Consider the following 19,751-nt stretch of genomic DNA (forward strand, 5'->3'; position numbering starts at 1 on the left):
CTGTGTCCTTTTTGAGCAACCAACTTCCTGCTGCAAGTACCGCATTGCGGCTGACCTGTGAACCTGATGATCGTCAGCTAATTTACCAAAATTACGTCATCCTTAAAAAAAAAAAAAAAAAAAAAACTTTTTAAAATTTTCTTTAAAACACTGAGGTACATGGCCAAGAATTATCACTCGAGTTAATAATAGTAGGAGCTAAAAGCTCCTGATAATAGTCCTATATTAACTCTATTACCAGACTGAAAGAGGGCAAGGATTGCTAGCTATATGGTCACATAATAGTATGAGCTGTCCCACCTTTGAGGGTGGCTACATTAATGTCCCAATGGGCTCATGATAAATGTCCCTTCAGTTTGCATGAAAAGCGTAGAAGCCCCATGTCTTCAAACCCTTGCCTACAAGAACTTAATTGGTCACCGCTCCATATCAGGAGATTTTTTTCTGTAGCACTGGACAGAGTTGTTATTCCTTTTTTCAATTTTCTCAGTACATGTCACATGCATCCAATGATTTATACTGTAAAATCTAAAGTGTCTGTGGCACACCAAATGTCCCAATACTGTAACAGTGCATGGTGTCCGTATTGGGACATTTTGGTGTCCTGTGGACAATTCAATTTTTACAGTGTATTCTTATTGATATTCTGGCCAAGCTTTACTGCAAAAACTACATCCACTTTCATCTGGCTCATATGGCTATATCTACAGATTGAATGGCAAAGAACATGCAGAATTTTAACTGCTCTAGTTACGTATGCATGCTCCTTTAGTAGCTAACTCCATGCATGTTAACTGGGGCTCAGGTCCAGCGGCGTTCTGCATGAAGTAATAGACCTTTTGTGTACAACTGAAGATATACTGCTATTAGGGGTGGGCTTGAGGGTGGGCGATACAAGTAATAAAATATCTATACCAATACCTGAATGTCTGATACTTTGGTATTGAGTACTTTTTATGAAGAATTGGAAATCTTGATACTTGGTGATCATGTGATATTTTGCTTACATTGTGCATGTGTTACAGATGCAAGCACTAAAAATGGAATGTTTCAGCCATTACTGTACAGTGCAAGTTTTATTCAATCCACCAGTCATCACAAAGAAATTAGCACTGTGAGGTTCACTAATTGGCTACTAATCACAAGTACTCAGTATCGGTATCGATACTCATTAATACCATGACAAAAGTACTTGGAATCGTATTGAAGCAAGTTTTTTTGGTATCACCCACCCCTAACTGCTATGTCAGCACTAGCTCTTAAAATTTAAATACATTAAACTAATTTTTACATCAATAAAAATAATATGACCTATATGTGTTCATCAGGGTAGTGTTTACTGCTATATCCCACTTCACCCATACAACATCCACCATGAATGGGATATGATCACACTCAAATAATGGCTGCATGCATGTTGTCATATCCATGCAGGGTGTATGGGTGTCATGTAGGCCTTATGGGGTTGTATACTATCACTGGACTGGTGGAGTGGACTGGACTAATGGACTCAGGTTTTTTTCCTTTAAACCAAATAATGGTCAACTGGCTATTGTTTGTTATATAGAATATGCTGATCTTATGTAGTTAGATCACTTCCATCTCCACACACAAAAGAAAGCAGTGTAGCCATGCCAGAATATGTCAGCTTTGCCCCTGGCTTTGCCCAGCTGCAGCTATACAGGGTGTATGTATTGCCCACCAATGGGAAGGTACAAACACTGAACTGGACCACTGGACTGGATTACTGGAATGGACTACTGGACTGGTGCATTTTTCACCACTTTTATTAGGCACATTGGCTGTTACACTTTCTTCTATACACTTGTTTAGTGATAACTACTTTAATGTGAGAGTGTGACTTGTCCCAAGATTATTTCATTAATAATGGTACTGGCGATATATTAGTTCCTTATTGAAATTTCATGTTATTTTTTAGAAGTACCTCCTTAGTGCCTTCTCTACTAAATTTTGCAGATAACAGATGTATAATGATACTGAACTAACATGTACATAAACAAGGTAGTGATACGGCACACATACGTAGTATTACAAATATGATTATAACAATGTAGCAGCTACTTGTACAGGTGTAATTACAGTAGTTGATATATTTCATTTCAACATATAGTTCCCTGAAAATGTTTACACTTTGCCATTGTGCAAATTTAGCAGTTGATCCAGAGTATCTCTCTTCTCACATTTGGGGATCAAACACGGGTATTAAAACATTTGCTATCAACATACACATTCAGCTTTGAAACTAGGCAAAGTAGTCTGCAATAGGGTGCTTTGGTGGTGGAGAATGTACCAAGTTGATATTACTGAGAGAAAAGTCAACAATGACAAACACAACCCTGTACCTTGGAATGTAAAAAAATGCAATCAAAAAGCAAAACAAAAAACATTGGTCCAGTGATCCAGTCCAGTGTTTGTACCTTTCCCCTACCAATGGATGACATTCACTTAATTTTGCTGACTGGATGCTAAACATGTACTGTATGATTATACTCCATGATAAGAAGAATGGTAGTCATGCATGACTCTCTGGAGATCATGCCATGAAAGAAATGTTTTACTGTAAAACAGATGAGTATATACCAGCATCAAAAACAAAACAAACTTGAGTCTGGTAGTCCAGTCCACCAGTCCAATCCAGATTGCATACAACCAGTCTATGGTGTGGGTGAGCATAAAATTAATGTTGACAAAACCTCAGTACATAGGTCATGCATGATCACAGCTTAATAATATTATATTATCATAACAAGTATATATTGTTTACTTTATAAAAACTAATTTCCCTGCACTTTTTAGAATTTAAATCTGACACAGCCATACTGCCTCAAAGTAAATCCCATCTCTATAGCTGGTTCCAATACTGCATTAAGTACAGAAGCTACATTACAGACTCTGCTTAGACCGCATGTCTTGTAGTACCACATTATAAAATCTTTTCCGTTCCAAACTGCTGCTGTTAACATTGGGACCAATTATAACAATTCTTAGTCAATTACTGTTGTTTTAACTGTCACTGCCCTTTATTCAAAATCAATTCATCTACTTATATATAGTAGAAAGTAAAACAGAGTTAACCGGGTGGACTATACGAGTTGTGCCCATTGCGCTGATGCCTTATTCTGTCTGAGCTTATAGTTAGTAGGCATTCCAGTATACCGTATGAGACATTTAAATTAAAAAAAAACTCCTGACTCAAAATATCAATGTGTGTTCAACTTGGGATTGCTCCATCATTTGAACTCCCATGAAGATGAAGGGTTTGTCCATGAGCTGATCATCAAGGAAATCGCAGTTTTATCATGGTGCGTGTTAGCTACAACCAAGAGTGAATTATTCACTCTTGCTATGGTTTGTGTCAATGTTGTAATGTTTTTAAGACTTGTAATGAATGTATGCACTATAAAACTTAGAGCTATTGTCAGATGGAAGGCATTCACTAGTGCTAAAGTGCGTAGTTACTTTGCTTGGAATAGCAATTTTTGGCTACAAAAAAGTTTTCTGATGGCTGTGTCATCACAAACTCAAAAGCATAAACTGCTTCCAAGTCAGCATATCAATTCAAACCACAACTCCACCTTAGATATTGTCGCATCATTGTGACCCCTCCACTTCAGTTGTTTACCCTTATGAGTTGCTAACTTTTAATCTTTTTACTCGCTTGAGATAGCCACTTGCTTATGACAATTAGTATGCAGTATGTGAAACATATTTGCTCACTACAAAGCATACAGAGGTTACAAAGTACATAGCAACTACAATTTCAAGACACTCACAGATGGCTTCCTAATTCAATTCTGCTATTCTGTATGGGGAACCCCTGGAAAAAAAACTGTACCCTGTTTTTCAACCCAACATGCTATATGTTTCAGAAATTGGCAATCATACAATACTCTATCTATTGAGCCTATAAAAGATCCATTTTCCCAAAATTAAAAAAAAAACAAAAACAAAAAATAAAACAGGCTGGAATGCCTATAGCACTGCATGTAATGCCAAAGTGATTGATATAGAGGATGGCCTACAGCCAGATTTCACCTCAAGAACAGAACATAGCTATTTCTTTGACCACATTAAGATTGTTGTCACTACTATACTGGTGATTCAGATGAAAGAATATACTGCAGCATGCATGGGTTTGTTTATGCTTTGATGTTATAGCTGAGGTAATTCTGTACACATTAAGAGCAAACAGCTACCCTAATAAAATAGTCAGAGAAACTGTTTTGAGAAATAAAACTTAAAAGGCGCAAGAGTTAATAATATACTTGCAACTACAGAAATGCAAGTTACAGCAACACAACCATCTTGTGTGTTTGGCTATTAGCCCTATCACTCTCCAGTTTTCAGCAACATACAAGAAACACTATTACATATAATGTATAAAACTACTACAGTGAATACATGTGTATACCAGCTAGAGAGTTAGTTGACTTTAATTACAACAGTTCCTGTGACTCCCTTCAGCTGAGCAGAGTTGCATGTTAACACAAGTGTACGCTTTGTTCCTTTACCCTCTGTAGGAGTCAGGATGAACTTCTGCTCAACCTTTTTACCAGCTGCCACAGAACTAGAAGAGATGTATAAACTAAATGGGACATGTTAAACAGGTTGATAACCTTACTCTTTGCTTTTGACAATATCGGGCTTCATAAGACCAGCTCCCTCCACAATCCATTCAATTTTATTTAGAGTTGTGTTCAGTGGGTTATCAAAGAAAGCAACAACACTGAAGGGCTTTCCTACAAGACAAGGTGTTGTAAATACATTAACTAAAGTAGATGTAATTGTAACAAAAAACCACCTTTCTTCAAAACTTGGTTTCTAAACTAATCATGAGCATTGATATTTTGACAATTCAATTACGTACCTTTCTTAGCATTACTGGAACCACTGGGAAAGGAGAAAGACATCTGTGGCAAGGCGAACTGCTGTGTTGTCTTTCCCACCCAGTGCTGATCCTTCTCCTTGATATTGGCAAACACTGTGCACTGTATCATAGCTTGGCTGGACAACATTCCCTCATACTCCTTGTCACTGATTGTAAACTTGACGGTCACTGTAAAACCATTGAGTAATGATAATCTATATCTTTCCACAGTGCACCTTTGTGCATGTGTATGCATGTGGTGTGCGTACATGTGCATACATACGAAAATACACACACCTTCACCACTGCTCCTGCTCACAGTCCTGCTTGTATTCATCACGTGGAGCAAAGCTCCAACACTACCTGTGTAGGTAACTGAGTTAGCCTTCATTACCAGATCGACTGTCATGTTCCCAGATGCCACAGTCTTCATAGTGAGAGTGAAAGTACATGGCTTTCCTACAGGAACGCCTTGCTCAGTTGAAAGCTTAAACTTGACATCAGTGGTAGGCCTTGTAGAAGCTGTAGCTCTCTCTTCCAAAGAGCCCTCTTTGTATTTGTACTCTAGCGTGATGTCTTCAAGCTCATCTTTACCAACTTTTTTTGTAGCAATGAAAGACCCAACTGTTGTGGTATCTGAATCAATGACTTCAGATTTTCCATTTTTCTCAATATGGTAGAGAACATCTGCATTGACTTCAGCTATCACAAACAGGTTATCATATTTCAAATCTTTGCCCTCTTTAATGGCCCGCACAGATGCAGGACCGGTAACCATTGTCCCAGAGTAGTCGCTGATTTCTTGTGGGGTGGCATCTACTGCTTGCCAGCCACTGTAGTTGCCATGAAGATCAGGTCTAGTCATCCAGGCATCCACCCAAACATGGTAATTCCTGGATATAAAAATGGATTTTATAAAATCTAAAACTTCTTTGGGTAACAGCTAGAATATATGTAGCACCTTTTGACCTGTCATATTACCCCTTATAAATGGTCTCCCCAATCCCCAGTTTGTTATGGCTATAGCAAGTACTTCTTCCTGGATCATTTGCAGTACAATAAGTAGACTTTTTGGCCATTTGAGGTGGCTGGTCTCTCTCATAATTCAGGCTGGTTTCTCTAATAATACAGACTGCTCTACTAGCAAGGTGTTTTTAGCATGAAGATGCTGTGGCTATCTATAGTGGCAATAAGTCATCTGGAGAGTGACCACTTGTGGCACTTAGTCAATAGCAACATAGTAGCAACAGTTGTACTCATAGTTATATGTCTACCTTACAATAAATGCAGGAATGTACTGAATGATTAAAAGTAGAATCATGTACAGAGCAAGCGCATCAGTACAGAATGATCATACAGTTGTAAATGTTCCCTAATGTTAAAGTTTTAAATGCGTTATCACTGGAGATATTTTAGGATGTCACATTAGGGTATTTGGCTGTTCTATTAGAGCATCTAAATTTGTATAAGAGAAGTAGACCACCTGGCTATACAGAATTAATGGAGAGTGAAGCAATGTTAGTCTCTAGGAGAACTGTAGGATGAAGATTATTGGGGATTGCTTGGGACAACGGGATATAATCTACTCTCTACACATGGACATCCAACATGATGTACCATATTGAGTCAGCACTCTTATCCAGTAAGTTCCAGTCCTTATCATAGTAGTAGTCAATGGTCTTGTTTGCTTCAGTATCATGTGCCGAGTCAAATGTGGTTATGGGACGTGCTGGGATTCCCACAGCTCTCAACACTACCAGAAACATGATAATAATATCACGGTACACACAGTGTTAGAGATGTTGGTACCTGTAGTCAGTGTTCCACCAAACACCCAACACTGAGCATACTTGACTGGCTGCTTGGTCCTCATGTATTCTGTCAGGATTGCCTCACTTCCACTCCAGGCTGTTGGGTCAGTACCATCAGCGTAGTCTGCATCATCACTTGACCAGTTTCCCCACAACACTCCATTGTCATCATCATTGATGTTGACCTGCACAGGCAGCAAGATACTAAACCTGTTAACTTTCACAAAGAGAATTTGCAATATCTAGCAAATCACACCTAACTAGTTAACTATCTCCAAGATTAGCACATATAAACTTCCTAACAATAGAATAAAGGACTGATCACATTTCTTCAAGTAGGTATTTAATGCCAAATAAGTTCTCTTTATGACAGATTTCTGACATATATTGCTAACCATTTCGGCTAAAGCTCTGGATACATATATGGGATTCTTCCGCTGTTCTGTGTACAAGTCTCTCTCATCAAGTAGAAACAGAGCTGCCTCCAAACACACTTCTTCCAGCTAAATATAAACAAAAGTGAATATGTGTGAACAAGACAAACAAATTATAAAATGGTTTCAGCATTTTATTTTTATGTGAGCCAACATGATAAAAACAGACATATATGTACAGTGCTGACAGTCCACATTTAAATGGACTGCTAAATGTCAAGAATTTGTCTCACTCAGCAGTACAGGAGTATAAGGAGCACAAGTACACATTATGGAAGAGACCATAAGTAAAAAGCACACACATGGCTCTATTTATGACTATAAGAACAGTGTGTTAGTTTACAATTAAAGTGCTCAGTGTCTCATTGAATCTACACAAACCTGTGCAAAATTCCAGTGCCAAATATTCTTATGGTTGTTTGTCCCGCTCCAAATCATTCCAGTCTCATTCAGCACATACTCATCTCGCTTGTCTTCATTCTCCATATACACACTGCCGTCTGCATTAAAAAATAGCAGTGGTTGAATATTTGTACACAAGCCAGGGAATAATGTTATATTCCTATAATGATGTTGGACCAGGTTTTAAAATAATCCTTGCATCCATTAATACCAGGTACTGGAGTAGTACTTGTTTAAGTAGTGCTATTTTTAATGACTTATGGTCTATTTGAAACATCAAAGTTTTCAAGGCTCAATCTGCTGTCCATTAGTACTACCTTGTAACTTCAGTATTTATCAAAATAATAAACCACCTTTTGGCATCCCTGGCATTTAAATACACCTTGATGCGTACTTGTGATAAAACACCTGGAGTCTGTTTGGCCTGTGTTTTATTTTTGAATGTGGCTTTATACATAGTATGTGACCAAAGGTATTATATATTCAGGTAAACTTGCATAACAAAGTTGGGAGAGTGGGGATGAAGGTTGTGGGCCATGCTCTTGTATTTAAAACAATACTAGAGGGGTCTGGATTGTACACAGAGATGGCTTACCTAATGAAACTACTAGTTTAGTGTATAGATCATTATCAATATTCAAGGCAAATTAGAATGAAAAATCACTTTCTCTTAATCAAACAACTTGTACGCAACAGAAAATTTAATTAAAAGCTGAAGCTATCAAAACGCTACCCTAAGAATGGCAGCAACCTTTACTAGTGTGTTTATATACCTAAAAATTTTTGTGGCCTGAAATTTTGATCTTCAAAACTTGGTGCTTCAACAAGTACTTACTGAATAGTATTCTATAATTTTAACAATCAGTTCTCATCCCTGCCTGTGTAGCTGTTTTCCTTGCTGCTTCAAAGATTTTTTGTACTACTGATGGCACTAAGCAACTTTGTGAGTTAGCCAATTTCAGATTGCCAATTCAACAATTCACACATGTGATTGGCTCCACACACCTACTGTTTCTTTACAACCAAGCTCCTTTTAATAACTCAACCAATTAACTTGTCACTTTAGATTGTTAGGCAATGCCATGGACACACTGAACTAGTTGTTCATACCTTTAAATTTGAGTGTAAACATTCACATTATCACGTTTGCATGTTAATTACATTTTGCAGTCAACCTGAAATCGACTGTGGTAACTAGCTACAGTAGCCCCTAAAAAGTTGGATTCTTGGTCATGTGAGCTATGTATTTCAGCAATCTGGTGTATAAAAATTAATCCGTCCACCCACACTGAGCATTGGTGGATGAGAAACTAATAATTAAGTTTATGTGGCCTTAATTTGCTAATTTCATTGAGCAGATCACCCTCTCTAGTCTTATAGTACACTTGAAATTGTTGAGAAATTGATGCTCACATAATATAACTAGCTGGATGTCCCAACATGGATCTTATAATTTTTCAAGACATGTCACAATTGCCAACCTTTGTCCCATGGATTGAACAGGATCACCAGCTGCTTCACAGCATCTACACGGTGTATGACTCTGCCTCCAGCCTCAACCTCCACCCAGAAATCATACACACCAATGGCACCATCATTGGGAAGAGTAACAGAGATTGCAATCTCTGTGTCACTTATGCTCTTCATCTCTGCTTTCCATGAGTAGTAGTACTGCCTAACATTATTCCCAATTTTAGACACAAACTTTGTTCCGCTAGAAACACGAGGCCTGTCTCCCCGGCTGAAGTTAGCATCAATAGAATAGGTTTTGAGGTCAAATGGTTTTGACAGCTTGACATGATACGTGAAGGTGTTCCCCCATCGTAGCACAACGTACTTGTGCGTGTCATACAAGTCGGTGTGGTGTGCAGTAGTGTTGGCTTTAGCTTGGAGGTCAAGATCTAGGATCTCCATATCTGGAAGACGAACAACGGTTCATGTAAGAGTATTAAATGATGGACTGTTCATGTGTAGTGTTGAGGTATTTTTAACGACTGGCGCTCGACTCTTCAAGGACGGCGCTAATGTTTGAGCTAAAATACCGACTTACCAATTTCGTGTCTAGCTTTCTTTCTCGACATTATGACACTCTTTACGCACTTGACCCTCCTTTGTCCAGCAACCAACTTCCGCAATTAAAATTCGCGACACATAATTTACGGAGAATTATACAGATTCGTATTCTTTTTGCCACTGAATGTATTTATGCGTTAGTTGCCTTGCAGAAGGTTTTGTGTGAACGAGAGCTGAGTTAACGTCCTCAGTTGTGACAGGTTCAATGGTGATGCCAGCTTCTTCCAACTGAACTGTATAGAAGAGCATTTGAGCTAGTTTAAATGTGTGTGGACCTCACCTCCTTGAAAGTTCTCTAGTTTGTTAAAAATTTTCCTGACTGGTCTCATAACTGCTTCTTTACACACCAACTTAATGTCTGAACCAGAATATCCCTCTGTGGCCTACTTGACAAAAACATACATGTGTATTACATACATATGTATTACACACACATGCACACGCCCGTACACTATATTGCACAAGCAGGCACGCACGGACACAAACACATACCATAGCAACTTTTTCATAGTCTATATCAGTTGTAATAGGAAAAGCTGACTGAGAAATGACTGGAGGAAGATGGTGCCTGAACATGGCTAGTCTTGCAGACTGTGAAGGCAGATCAACTAATATACGCTTCTCAAGCCTCCTCAACATGGCATGGTCAAGCTCCCTATATGTGCACACATAGGGAGTTTGCTAGTCAATACGAACATAAGCACTACCATGGTAAATTGGATGCAGCTAGAACAAAAACTAAGTCGGATGATTTAGCAAGACCATCCATCTGCACCAGCAGCTCAGTCTTCATTCTCCTACTGCCTTCATGCTCACCTCTAATAGAACACAGAATGCACCTATTGATTTGTAACTAATATCTCACCCAGAATTCCCCCCAGCACCTCCCCTTTGCCCCATTATTGACTCCAATTCATCCATGAAGATTGTGGAGGGAGCGTGAAACCTGGCCAGCTCGAATAACACCTGCAAAAAGATTAGTATAAATCAACTACAAATTATGTGGTTTAATTTATTACTCTAACAAGTTTCTCGGAATCTCCTCTCCATTTACTGACAATAGAAGATGCAGATATATTAAAAAATGTGGTCTTACACTCTGTAGCCACAGCCTTGGCTAGTAGGGTTTTACCAGTTCCTGGTTACACGACATTATGGTAGTTGTATAATATGATCCTATAGGCTTACCAGGTGGTCCATAGAGTAACAGACCCTTCCAAGGGGATAGTATACCAGTAAACAACCGAGGATACTGCAAAGAGTACTACATATGGGGAACTGATACCACAATGACCAACCATGATGGGATAAACTACAGCTTCCTTTACTAGCCTCTTGGCAGCATCTAGCCCAATAATGTCACTCCATCTTACATCAGGGTTGTGCATGTAAATGTCCTGAATGAAACGTATGTATAATAATGTTGCTACAGCTCAACCACACACAACACCAACCCTGGATATGACAGCAGCCAATTCTCTCATTTCACTATTATAACCAGCAAACCCAGCTATTGGTTTAAGAAGACGGACCTATGAAAAAGTGTAAAGCAATTTTAGTGTGGTACTAGAAGATACCTCGCTGTCTGAAGTAGCATCTCTTTCTTTTAGCGTAACCCTAACATCTGCCACAGCAGCCTGGACAGCACACACACAACATGACCCTTACAATACACACATCTGTATTATACTCACTTTACTGTTTTGGGGTTTGGACTTTATTGCAGCTGTTGTTCCACTCAACTCCATATCCATGTTACTGTTTGTGGGAGCTGTTTGGTTGCCATTTGTCTCCTTTGAATCAACTCTTCCTTCTTTCCTCTTCTTCTTCCTTGTGTCACTAAGTGGTCTGGTATCTTCCTTCTTAACTATTGATGGAACATTAGAGATGTGGGGTAGTGATACAGAACCACTGGTGCCTCCCCTGTGGTACAGATACAGTAGTACGATACTTTTATGCTCTAGCTACGCTCGTACTTTTTTGATCGATGGCTGCTGGTCTTCACATCTTCAGCTGAGTAATCATTGTGTTATAATAAATAATCATCATGTCATACACCAAAGTGGTACTATTTATGAATGACCTCTTTCCGAAATGATGTCATGAATGTAAAATGGCTTCCAAAAGTAGGTGGACTTCAGTACAGGCACCTATGTTGAAAATTTTTTGGTTAGTTATATCTCAGCTGAGAAAAGATACGGAACTACATGTGTAGCCAACAGGTATGGTAAGACATTAAAAGTCCCCCCACTCCATTTTGCATTGTGACATCATTTCAGATAGAAGTCATTTGTTTCAATAAAATTGGTACTTGAGGATCATGTGAGTCAGCCCACACAATCTAACTGAATGAGTAATGAATGAATTTTGATGTAATGTGTGTTTTGGGTTTGTAATGTACACAGTGTGTGCAATATCAGAAACCGAATTAGCAAGAAAGGTTGAGACAGTGGGTGACATTACATATTTACAGGATTGTCATCAGGTACCAGGGTTTATGCAGGAGGTCCAGCTAAACTATATATTTTGAGTGAACAGGGTTGGATTCAAATGGCTTTGTTATCATAGTATTTTGGAGAGAATTGATTGTGTTGCACTAAAATTTCAACTGCAGAAATTTCTGCCGCAAACTTATTTTGGATGGTCCCCAAAAATTGGACCTTGTATATACACAATAATACCTGCTGGACTGTATCAGAAGTGTACACAGCACTTCTGACATTATATAAAACTGCTGTAAGGTATGTAGTTTCCAAAGTCTATCCTTGCTAGTACCATCTGGTCTCTACTGTATAAACTATAAGAAACAGTAGTCAAAGTGTTTACTATGTGATGTTGAAACCATGTAGCTCTTGTTATATGCATCAATACTTCACTATTGCATTTTCTTTTTACAGGTTGTTATTGTGACTTTGTTAATATTTCAGTAGGTAACAGTTTCAGTATTCTTATTACTTTTATTATGGTGAATTGAAACATTTGTGGATCACAGTAAGATGCTGTGAGACACACAGTTACAGACACTAGGCTTGCGTGTAGTTCCAACACTTAAAAGTAAGGTCCACCCAACATTGCCAGTTTATCACAGTGTACACTCACACTGTATCACTTATTGCACTTAGACTGAGACCACAGTATGTATGTACTAGCTCCCTGCTTGTTTAAAAACTATGTCCTTCTATGCATAACTTACAGGGGGGAGGGTGTATTAGGATGTTAATACTGGTGATTAGAATGGTCATATCACAACCAACAATTTAGCTTATATGACATGCACAGTAAAACATTTAAGGAGAAAACACCTGAAATGATAACAGTTCACTACATGTCTGTAGTGTTTCATGTTTAACAAACCTTGAAAAGAAGCTGGTGCCTCCATTTCTTACAGTATGGTGTATTACTGGCATTTGATGAAACATCGGTGTATGCATTAGTCTGGGTTGCTGCGTGCTAAACATTGCTGTTGTTTGCTTGCAGTGTTTCCACTTGCAAATGGTCCTGGAAAGGGAGACCCTTTCGGTGATTCAACATAGTCGTGATACCAGTGAGTTGTTTCTTATTAGCACTGATACAGTAGATTCCAAGACAATTGTCAGTTACAATTCCTTTCACCATGTGAAAAACAGCCAATCAGATACTTTGTAAGAATCCATCCAAAATTTTTGTACGACTTACAACTGACATACAAAATACTGTACCTGCCTTATGGCACAGGAGTTACCTAGTGATACGTTATACATTCAAGTAGGGTGATAGTACCTGCACATGCTGTTGGACTATAGTTGCAGTGCACAGGTAAAAAGCTGAGCATTAAACTTTCCACTAAAAGTGTATGCAAGTATGGCACTGAAGCCATGTTTGTAATACCACTCCTACTCACTACACTACCTACAGCTATATACCTTTACCATAACTATATTGATTGTAAGTTGGCGTTTTGAAACTGGTAGGTATGTATGCAGTGAGTTACACATGTAGTTAGGCATCAAAAAGTATCAGTAAAAAAAATGCACAAGTACACAAACTTGTAACCAAAAAAGTTGGACAGACAAAATAAAAGATGAAGGAATTGAACTCACTATCTCACAAGTAAAAGGCACTTTCTACAAGCACTTTGCTAATCATCACATGGTTATAAGCATGCATAGGTTGGTGTTTACTTGTGGTCTGCCATGTGCAGTTCACATAAAGAATTTCAGTGGGCTTTGCTCTACACCCTTGCATTCTATGCACCATAGATGGCAAGCGACAGCAGCTAGAATCTTCTTTTAACAAAACTTGGTAAAAGCACTTTGTGATCAGGCACAAAACTGCTTTGATACATGCAGCGAATAGTAAGAAAGCTGATCAAGCCGAAAGGAATTTAGACAGACAGATGGATGACTTTTCAGCTTTATAAAATAAATATAGATTTTAGATCCCAGTGGTAACCGCAAGCAATGTTGCAGATATATGGAAATCAACTTTTAACTATGACCGATACATGATTTCTTGCCAGAGCATGAAAAGGGTATTTTAGTCTTGCACTAAAGGATATGTATGCGTTGACAGATATTATTTGCACATCAATAACCTCATCAACTAAACTAACACAACATAATCATTTACCTGATGATGTTATCCTCTTAGTAATCCTGGGGTACTTGTGAAATTTTACAAAATAGTATGACTCGTATTCCTAAACAAAAAGGGGAACACCTGTAATCCATGAACTTAGCATACACATAAGAAATATGACTATACACTGTACATATGGTTGTAAGAATCTTAAAAATACTACTCATGGACTATCACTCCCTTTTTGAAATAAAGAATTCAAAATGTGTATCAAAGGCAATCTATTTTCAAGAAACATTCCTGCTATATGGTAGCACCACTTATATTTGCTTGATTACCTGCAAGACAGTAACAAGATCTATGTTATCGCACACTACATATTTGTTGATGTTGCTGCCAACCTCCTTCTCAAAAGTTTGTGCAGTGTCCAAGAAGCTAGTGGGCACCGATGTATTTTTGATACTGTTATGGAGCCACGTACCCTTCTTCTGTAAGGTAATGAAGAATGAGCACTAATATGTTCTTCCGCCTCTGTTCAACCTTAGTTTCTTCCTGTGAGAAATGACAACTGTCACTATTCATTAAAAAATACTCTAATAGAACAGTCACACACATTTAGTGGTACATATGATATATTGCGACAGATAACAACTGTCTCCACTAAGCAAAGAGAGCAAAGTAAAACGACTAGCTGCATTTCTGTAGTTCAAAAGATGAGAAGGCTTATAATGTAACTGCACCTCGGTACAAACCACTAAATGGCTCGTGGTTTTTCGGCACTTTATTTCACTCTTACGGTGCCCTTGGCAATCATCCAGATACGTTTCCTTATTAATGCATAACTCACAGCGATCCTCGCTTCATTTGCGGTCTTTAGTTGAATGTAATTTAATTCCATCCCCTTGGACTTGTATGCAATTCTTCACTTCAAAATTACCCGGGTTGTTACTAAAAATAGAACCACAAACTGGTGTGTTTGTCCTAATATAGAATTACAAAGCATAAAGGTAAAGTAGGCGTTACCAATTTCAAGCCGTGGGTGCAGAAGTTTAGAGGTGGTTGACGCAACATGCGCTAGAAGTTCTAAAGTGTTACAAGTCAACGATCTAGTGAGAATGCCAAGTTATAAGTTAGTTGTTCTTGGAGAAGGCGGTGTCGGAAAATCTGGTAAGAATTAGTCTTTTAGCCGTTATACTAATCTATTTTAGTATCCCCAAGTTCGAAGTAAATCACCTCTCAGGTATATTATTGAGAGATCAACGCACACGTATAGAATTTGATATGATGTGCGTAATTTAGAATATCGTTAATCGATCGTTAATCACTCTGTATTGGATCGAGAGTTTTATTTAAGTACCCTGTAGCCCATTGTGTACTTTCACAACGTTTCAATGATGGAAGTACTGTATACAGATAAAGAGTTTAGTGTAGCTAGTATTAAATCATAGTTTATGTAACCCTTAGCCAAATATTTAAAAGAGGCCAAGTCAATTTTCCCTTATTCTAGGAGTGAAGCCCTTTGTTACCATGCTGTTTGTAATTCCTTTTCATTTATACTGTAGCCATAACTATACAGTTCACGAGTAATGTGTTCTCACCAGATTATGATCCAACTATCGGTTAGTTGGTTAATGTATTGTGTATATATTGTAACTGTTAGACTCTGTATGTTGGATGTTGCTGGTTTTGTGCATTTGTTGTAGTTGCTTGTAAATATCATATCTGCTACCACTAATGTTTATAGATCAAATCCACTTATTAGACCACTTGATTTTGGGACAGGCCTGTGGTCACCATTGGTGTTTATTGAATCAGTACACCACACAGCTTTGTTGCTGTGGTGATCATTTTACAACTAATATATTGTAGAGAACACCTACAGTTGCTGTCATGATAATTGTACGACACTTGTGGGGATTCACTGATCTGTAGTAGTTAGGATCAAATAACCCATTTTTGTAGTAGCGATTATGTTCCTTTTATTGTAGTAGTAGTAGTAGTAGTAGTAGTAGTAGTAGTAGTAGTAGTGGTAGTAGTAGTAGTAGTAGTAGTGGTAGTAGTAGTAGTAGTAGTAGTAGTAGTACAGTATGCTATTGTTATGAGTTGGTATTTACTACTTCCTCTATGTCATATTGTGAATTGTGTGCATGCTGACAAAGGCTTATGAATATGGCGATGAATAACTAACAACTAACAAGTTTCTGTGTGATGTCATGTCATTTGTATGTAATTCAATACATGCATTGTAGAGGATGCATACAGGATAGAGGCTAATATAGATGGTGAAGTAGTTGGACTGGATATTCTAGACACAGCTGGCCAGGTAACAGTTCTTTGTGTATGTGGAACATGTGTGTAGTTAGTGCAGCTGTTGTTATGGGGTTCCTTGTTGGTTTGTCCTTATTTCAGAATTGAAAAATATTTTGCCTAGTTGTAGAGGTTGTTTTAGAATGTAGAGATTCGATTCTTTTTTAGTATGGCTGCTCTACGAGCTTGAGGGGATTGTGTATTAGTTATGTTTCAATAGGACTAATTACCATTGCTATAGAAAATTATGTAGTTGGGGGAGAATGCTGTACTTTGTTGAATTTGGCATTTTTCACAATACATTTTCTCAGAGTGTCCCAAACTATTCAAGGGACATAGCTAAAACATAACAAATGGAATGATAAAATGTACTTGTTAACAATTAGGAATTAGGTCAACCTGCTTTATTTACCAAAATATCCCCAACATTGAATCCTAGGGAGCATGTAACTCTGTAAACAGTGAAATTCAAACATGACTGCTGTGTGTGTTATATATGTACACACTAACTTTTAAAATTCCTTATTGGGACATTACATGGCATGTTATCGGCACTGTGGAACGAAGCTATGGAAAGTGAAGTTGAATGGGATGATGGTAGCACAGACATAGCGAGACAACCTTGCTAGTGACACAAAATTACTCAGGTTGACTATTCCAAGCTTTCCCTTTGATTCGACATCCTTCCCATCAAAGTAGCTTTACTACCTCACACAAGACAATGGAGCAGTGGTCCATTTAGTGTTTGGCTGTATTGTTAGTAGTGTATGGAGTTACATGCTCCCTTGTCCATAGGATTTGACCTCAATGTGACCAGATCTGCAAGAATCCCACAAGCCTAATTTTACAGTAGAATCCAATAAATGCAATGGGTGAAATATTTACGAAATGGAAAAAAAAATTTAAATTTTTTGATGCTTGTTTCACAATGAATGAAGGTGATAACGGCAAAAGTTTGGGTAGCATCATGATCCCCAAAGCAAGAGGGGTTTGAAATCTTTGTCTCGTGTCAGTACTCCCAAGGAGATGGAAGACATGAGTGTTAGTCTGCCTCATGTTGGACGAGCAGTTTTTTGTTTTCTCATGTTTTCGCCTTCGCCCTGGTTGTAGGAAGGGCCTAGAGGACAAAACTTACCCTGCAATGGATTTGCCTGTTCATGGAGAATCCAATGGTGTAAGTGGCACCTCGATAGAGGACTGCATTCATAAGTTATGACCGTTTGATTACGTACCTGTAGTTTATTTTCCATATTATCACAGTACAAATCAATTTTTCTGTTGTTGTTTTTATAGCACTGTAACTTAGAAAGTTCTTGGCTTCTAGAGCTGAAATTTTGGTTGACCACTCCTTTAGCTATCTAAATGATGAAAGTGTAATAAAATGAAATTTGAAAAATGTGCTACCTTGCAGATGTGGTTACAAATTTTTCGATGGGGGAACATTTTTGAGATGGGTGATGTTGGTGATATTTTTACATGTCTAAATATTTTACCTATACATGTTTTGCTGTCACCAGATTTTAAGTCACTTAATCCTCAAAACATTTCTCTGTACTTGTCAGTACCTAAACTATGTTGAACAGATGTGGTATTCTTGGGAGGTTAATTCTGCTATTAGTCTCCTCCATTTTACAGGAAATAGTTGAGGGAGTGGCTGGTTTAGAGGAAATGTTACCAGCTTGTTGGTTGTATTTGGATTGTAACTGATAGTTTTACTTTTGTTTACTACCTCTAAATAACAAGCTCATTGTCAGTAGTGGCTCAATGCAAACTTGAGATCACATTCAAAATGAGGTCCAGAGATTTTGACAAAAATTTTTATTGTGTGTATTATGTATTGCTTTTGGCTGTTGGCTCTTGGGTACATTGGCAACTTGGCTTAAATTTAATCCCTTGAGTTTGTTATACACACATGTAATGTGTTAATGCTCTTTTCTGTAGGAGGTGTTTAGTGCAGTTCGAGATAGATACATGCGAGATGGTGAAGGATTCTTATTAGTATATTCTCTAACACAGAGGTCAACATTTGTACCTCTTTCTAAAGTATATGAACAAATCAAAAGAGTTAAAGACACCAGTAGAGTTCCTGTAGTTCTTGTAGGCAATAAGGTAAGGACTTTGAAGTATACAGACATATGTTTGTGAGAGTTTCATGATTAACTCTTGATTAAGTAATTGTAATTGTATGCCCTTCATAATGTGTTCCAGAAAGTAGTGGAATGTTTTCATAAGCTTTTGACTGCCAACGAGTACACTTGGTTTTGTACAGTCAATGCATTATAAGTAGGTGGAGTGTTAAGGCTCTAAGGATATGTGCTATGCGTGTCCATACTTACAGTATGATATTGTTAAATGACACCCTATAGCATAAAGTTTTGGCCGCAAAAACTAATCACAAACTTAAAATGGTTGTACTTGTCTATACTTTTTGTAATCGGATATTAGTCTCCTAGTCTCCCAGAAAATAAGTTTTGTTATTTTTCAATTGGGAAATTTGGCAGTAACAATAATTGTATTATAGAGCCAGCTGCCTTTTAATGTTATCAAGTCTGGATAAGTAAAGTTTTTTTTATTTTTATTTAAAAAAAAGTTTATTTGTAAGTTTTGTAGTGTTTTGTGTGTGCTTGTTGTGTGCAGTGTTCAGTTCATTCACAAGTTGACAGTTCTGGTGTGCATGTTTTGTCACATATACATGTCACAATGTTCAAAACATTTCCTTGATTCTGTTTGCTTTAGTTGCTTGCTGTCCTCTTTTTATGGAACAGTTTTGAGTTTTCAAACCAGTGGAGCCTGTTTAAATGCTATCCTTTACATGTCATTAATATCAATGTCACTATAATATATATAATGGTGTGTACCCATTTCCTTGTTGATCTTTTTTGTAGTTGTAATACATGGTGGGCACTAATTAGATTATTGCTATTTTGCAGTGTGATATAGCTGATACGCAACGTGAAGTACAACATGGAGAAGGAGAATTCCTGGCCCGATCATTTAACTGTCCCTTCTTTGAGACCTCAGCTAAACTACGCATTAACATTGACAATGCATTTCATGAGTTAGTACGGCAGATCAAGAAATGGCAGCCGGATCAAGACAAACCAGGAGTTGACAATCAAAATAGCAAATCTGGTTGTTGTGTGTTATTGTGATCAAATTATATAATTATATATCAACAGTCACAATGTGTGACATGCACAAATAGACCTATACATGCATACATTATTTTGTGAAAAAATATTATTTCTGTAACGGATTTCCGGTATTTGTCACGAACGG

At 37.8% G+C, this 19,751-nt stretch overlaps 3 protein-coding genes across 3 annotated transcripts; 1 reads left to right on the top strand and 2 right to left on the bottom strand.

Moving 5' to 3' along the window:
- Window positions 1–4,373: 4,373 nt before the first annotated feature.
- On the bottom strand, window positions 4,374–9,745 carry LOC136261753 (protein-glutamine gamma-glutamyltransferase 4-like). Its single transcript, XM_066055800.1, has 10 exons — window positions 9,586–9,745; window positions 9,017–9,451; window positions 7,515–7,633; window positions 7,095–7,202; window positions 6,698–6,884; window positions 6,506–6,641; window positions 5,186–5,781; window positions 4,889–5,077; window positions 4,643–4,760; window positions 4,374–4,588 (listed from the first exon to the last, which is right to left on the bottom strand). The coding sequence occupies exons 1-10, from the start codon at window positions 9,614–9,616 to the stop codon at window positions 4,444–4,446; spliced, it is 2,064 nt and encodes a 687-aa protein (XP_065911872.1). The 5' UTR covers window positions 9,617–9,745; the 3' UTR covers window positions 4,374–4,443.
- LOC136261754 (katanin p60 ATPase-containing subunit A-like 2) lies at window positions 9,691–15,156 on the bottom strand. Its single transcript, XM_066055801.1, has 16 exons — window positions 15,013–15,156; window positions 14,647–14,717; window positions 14,504–14,600; window positions 14,217–14,286; window positions 11,585–11,621; window positions 11,303–11,531; window positions 11,186–11,245; window positions 11,063–11,140; window positions 10,907–11,005; window positions 10,797–10,860; window positions 10,628–10,746; window positions 10,474–10,574; window positions 10,316–10,426; window positions 10,101–10,263; window positions 9,889–9,991; window positions 9,691–9,841 (listed from the first exon to the last, which is right to left on the bottom strand). The coding sequence occupies exons 1-16, from the start codon at window positions 15,061–15,063 to the stop codon at window positions 9,702–9,704; spliced, it is 1,593 nt and encodes a 530-aa protein (XP_065911873.1). The 5' UTR covers window positions 15,064–15,156; the 3' UTR covers window positions 9,691–9,701.
- LOC136261755 (ras-like protein rasG) lies at window positions 15,148–19,728 on the top strand. The gene is made up of 5 exons (XM_066055802.1): window positions 15,148–15,332; window positions 15,728–15,784; window positions 16,415–16,488; window positions 18,414–18,581; window positions 19,403–19,728. The coding sequence occupies exons 1-5, from the start codon at window positions 15,281–15,283 to the stop codon at window positions 19,622–19,624; spliced, it is 573 nt and encodes a 190-aa protein (XP_065911874.1). The 5' UTR covers window positions 15,148–15,280; the 3' UTR covers window positions 19,625–19,728.
- Window positions 19,729–19,751: the final 23 nt, after the last annotated feature.

This window comes from Dysidea avara, chromosome 7 (assembly GCF_963678975.1).
Source record: "Dysidea avara chromosome 7, odDysAvar1.4, whole genome shotgun sequence".
In the NCBI taxonomy this organism is placed as follows: domain Eukaryota; kingdom Metazoa; phylum Porifera; class Demospongiae; order Dictyoceratida; family Dysideidae; genus Dysidea; species Dysidea avara.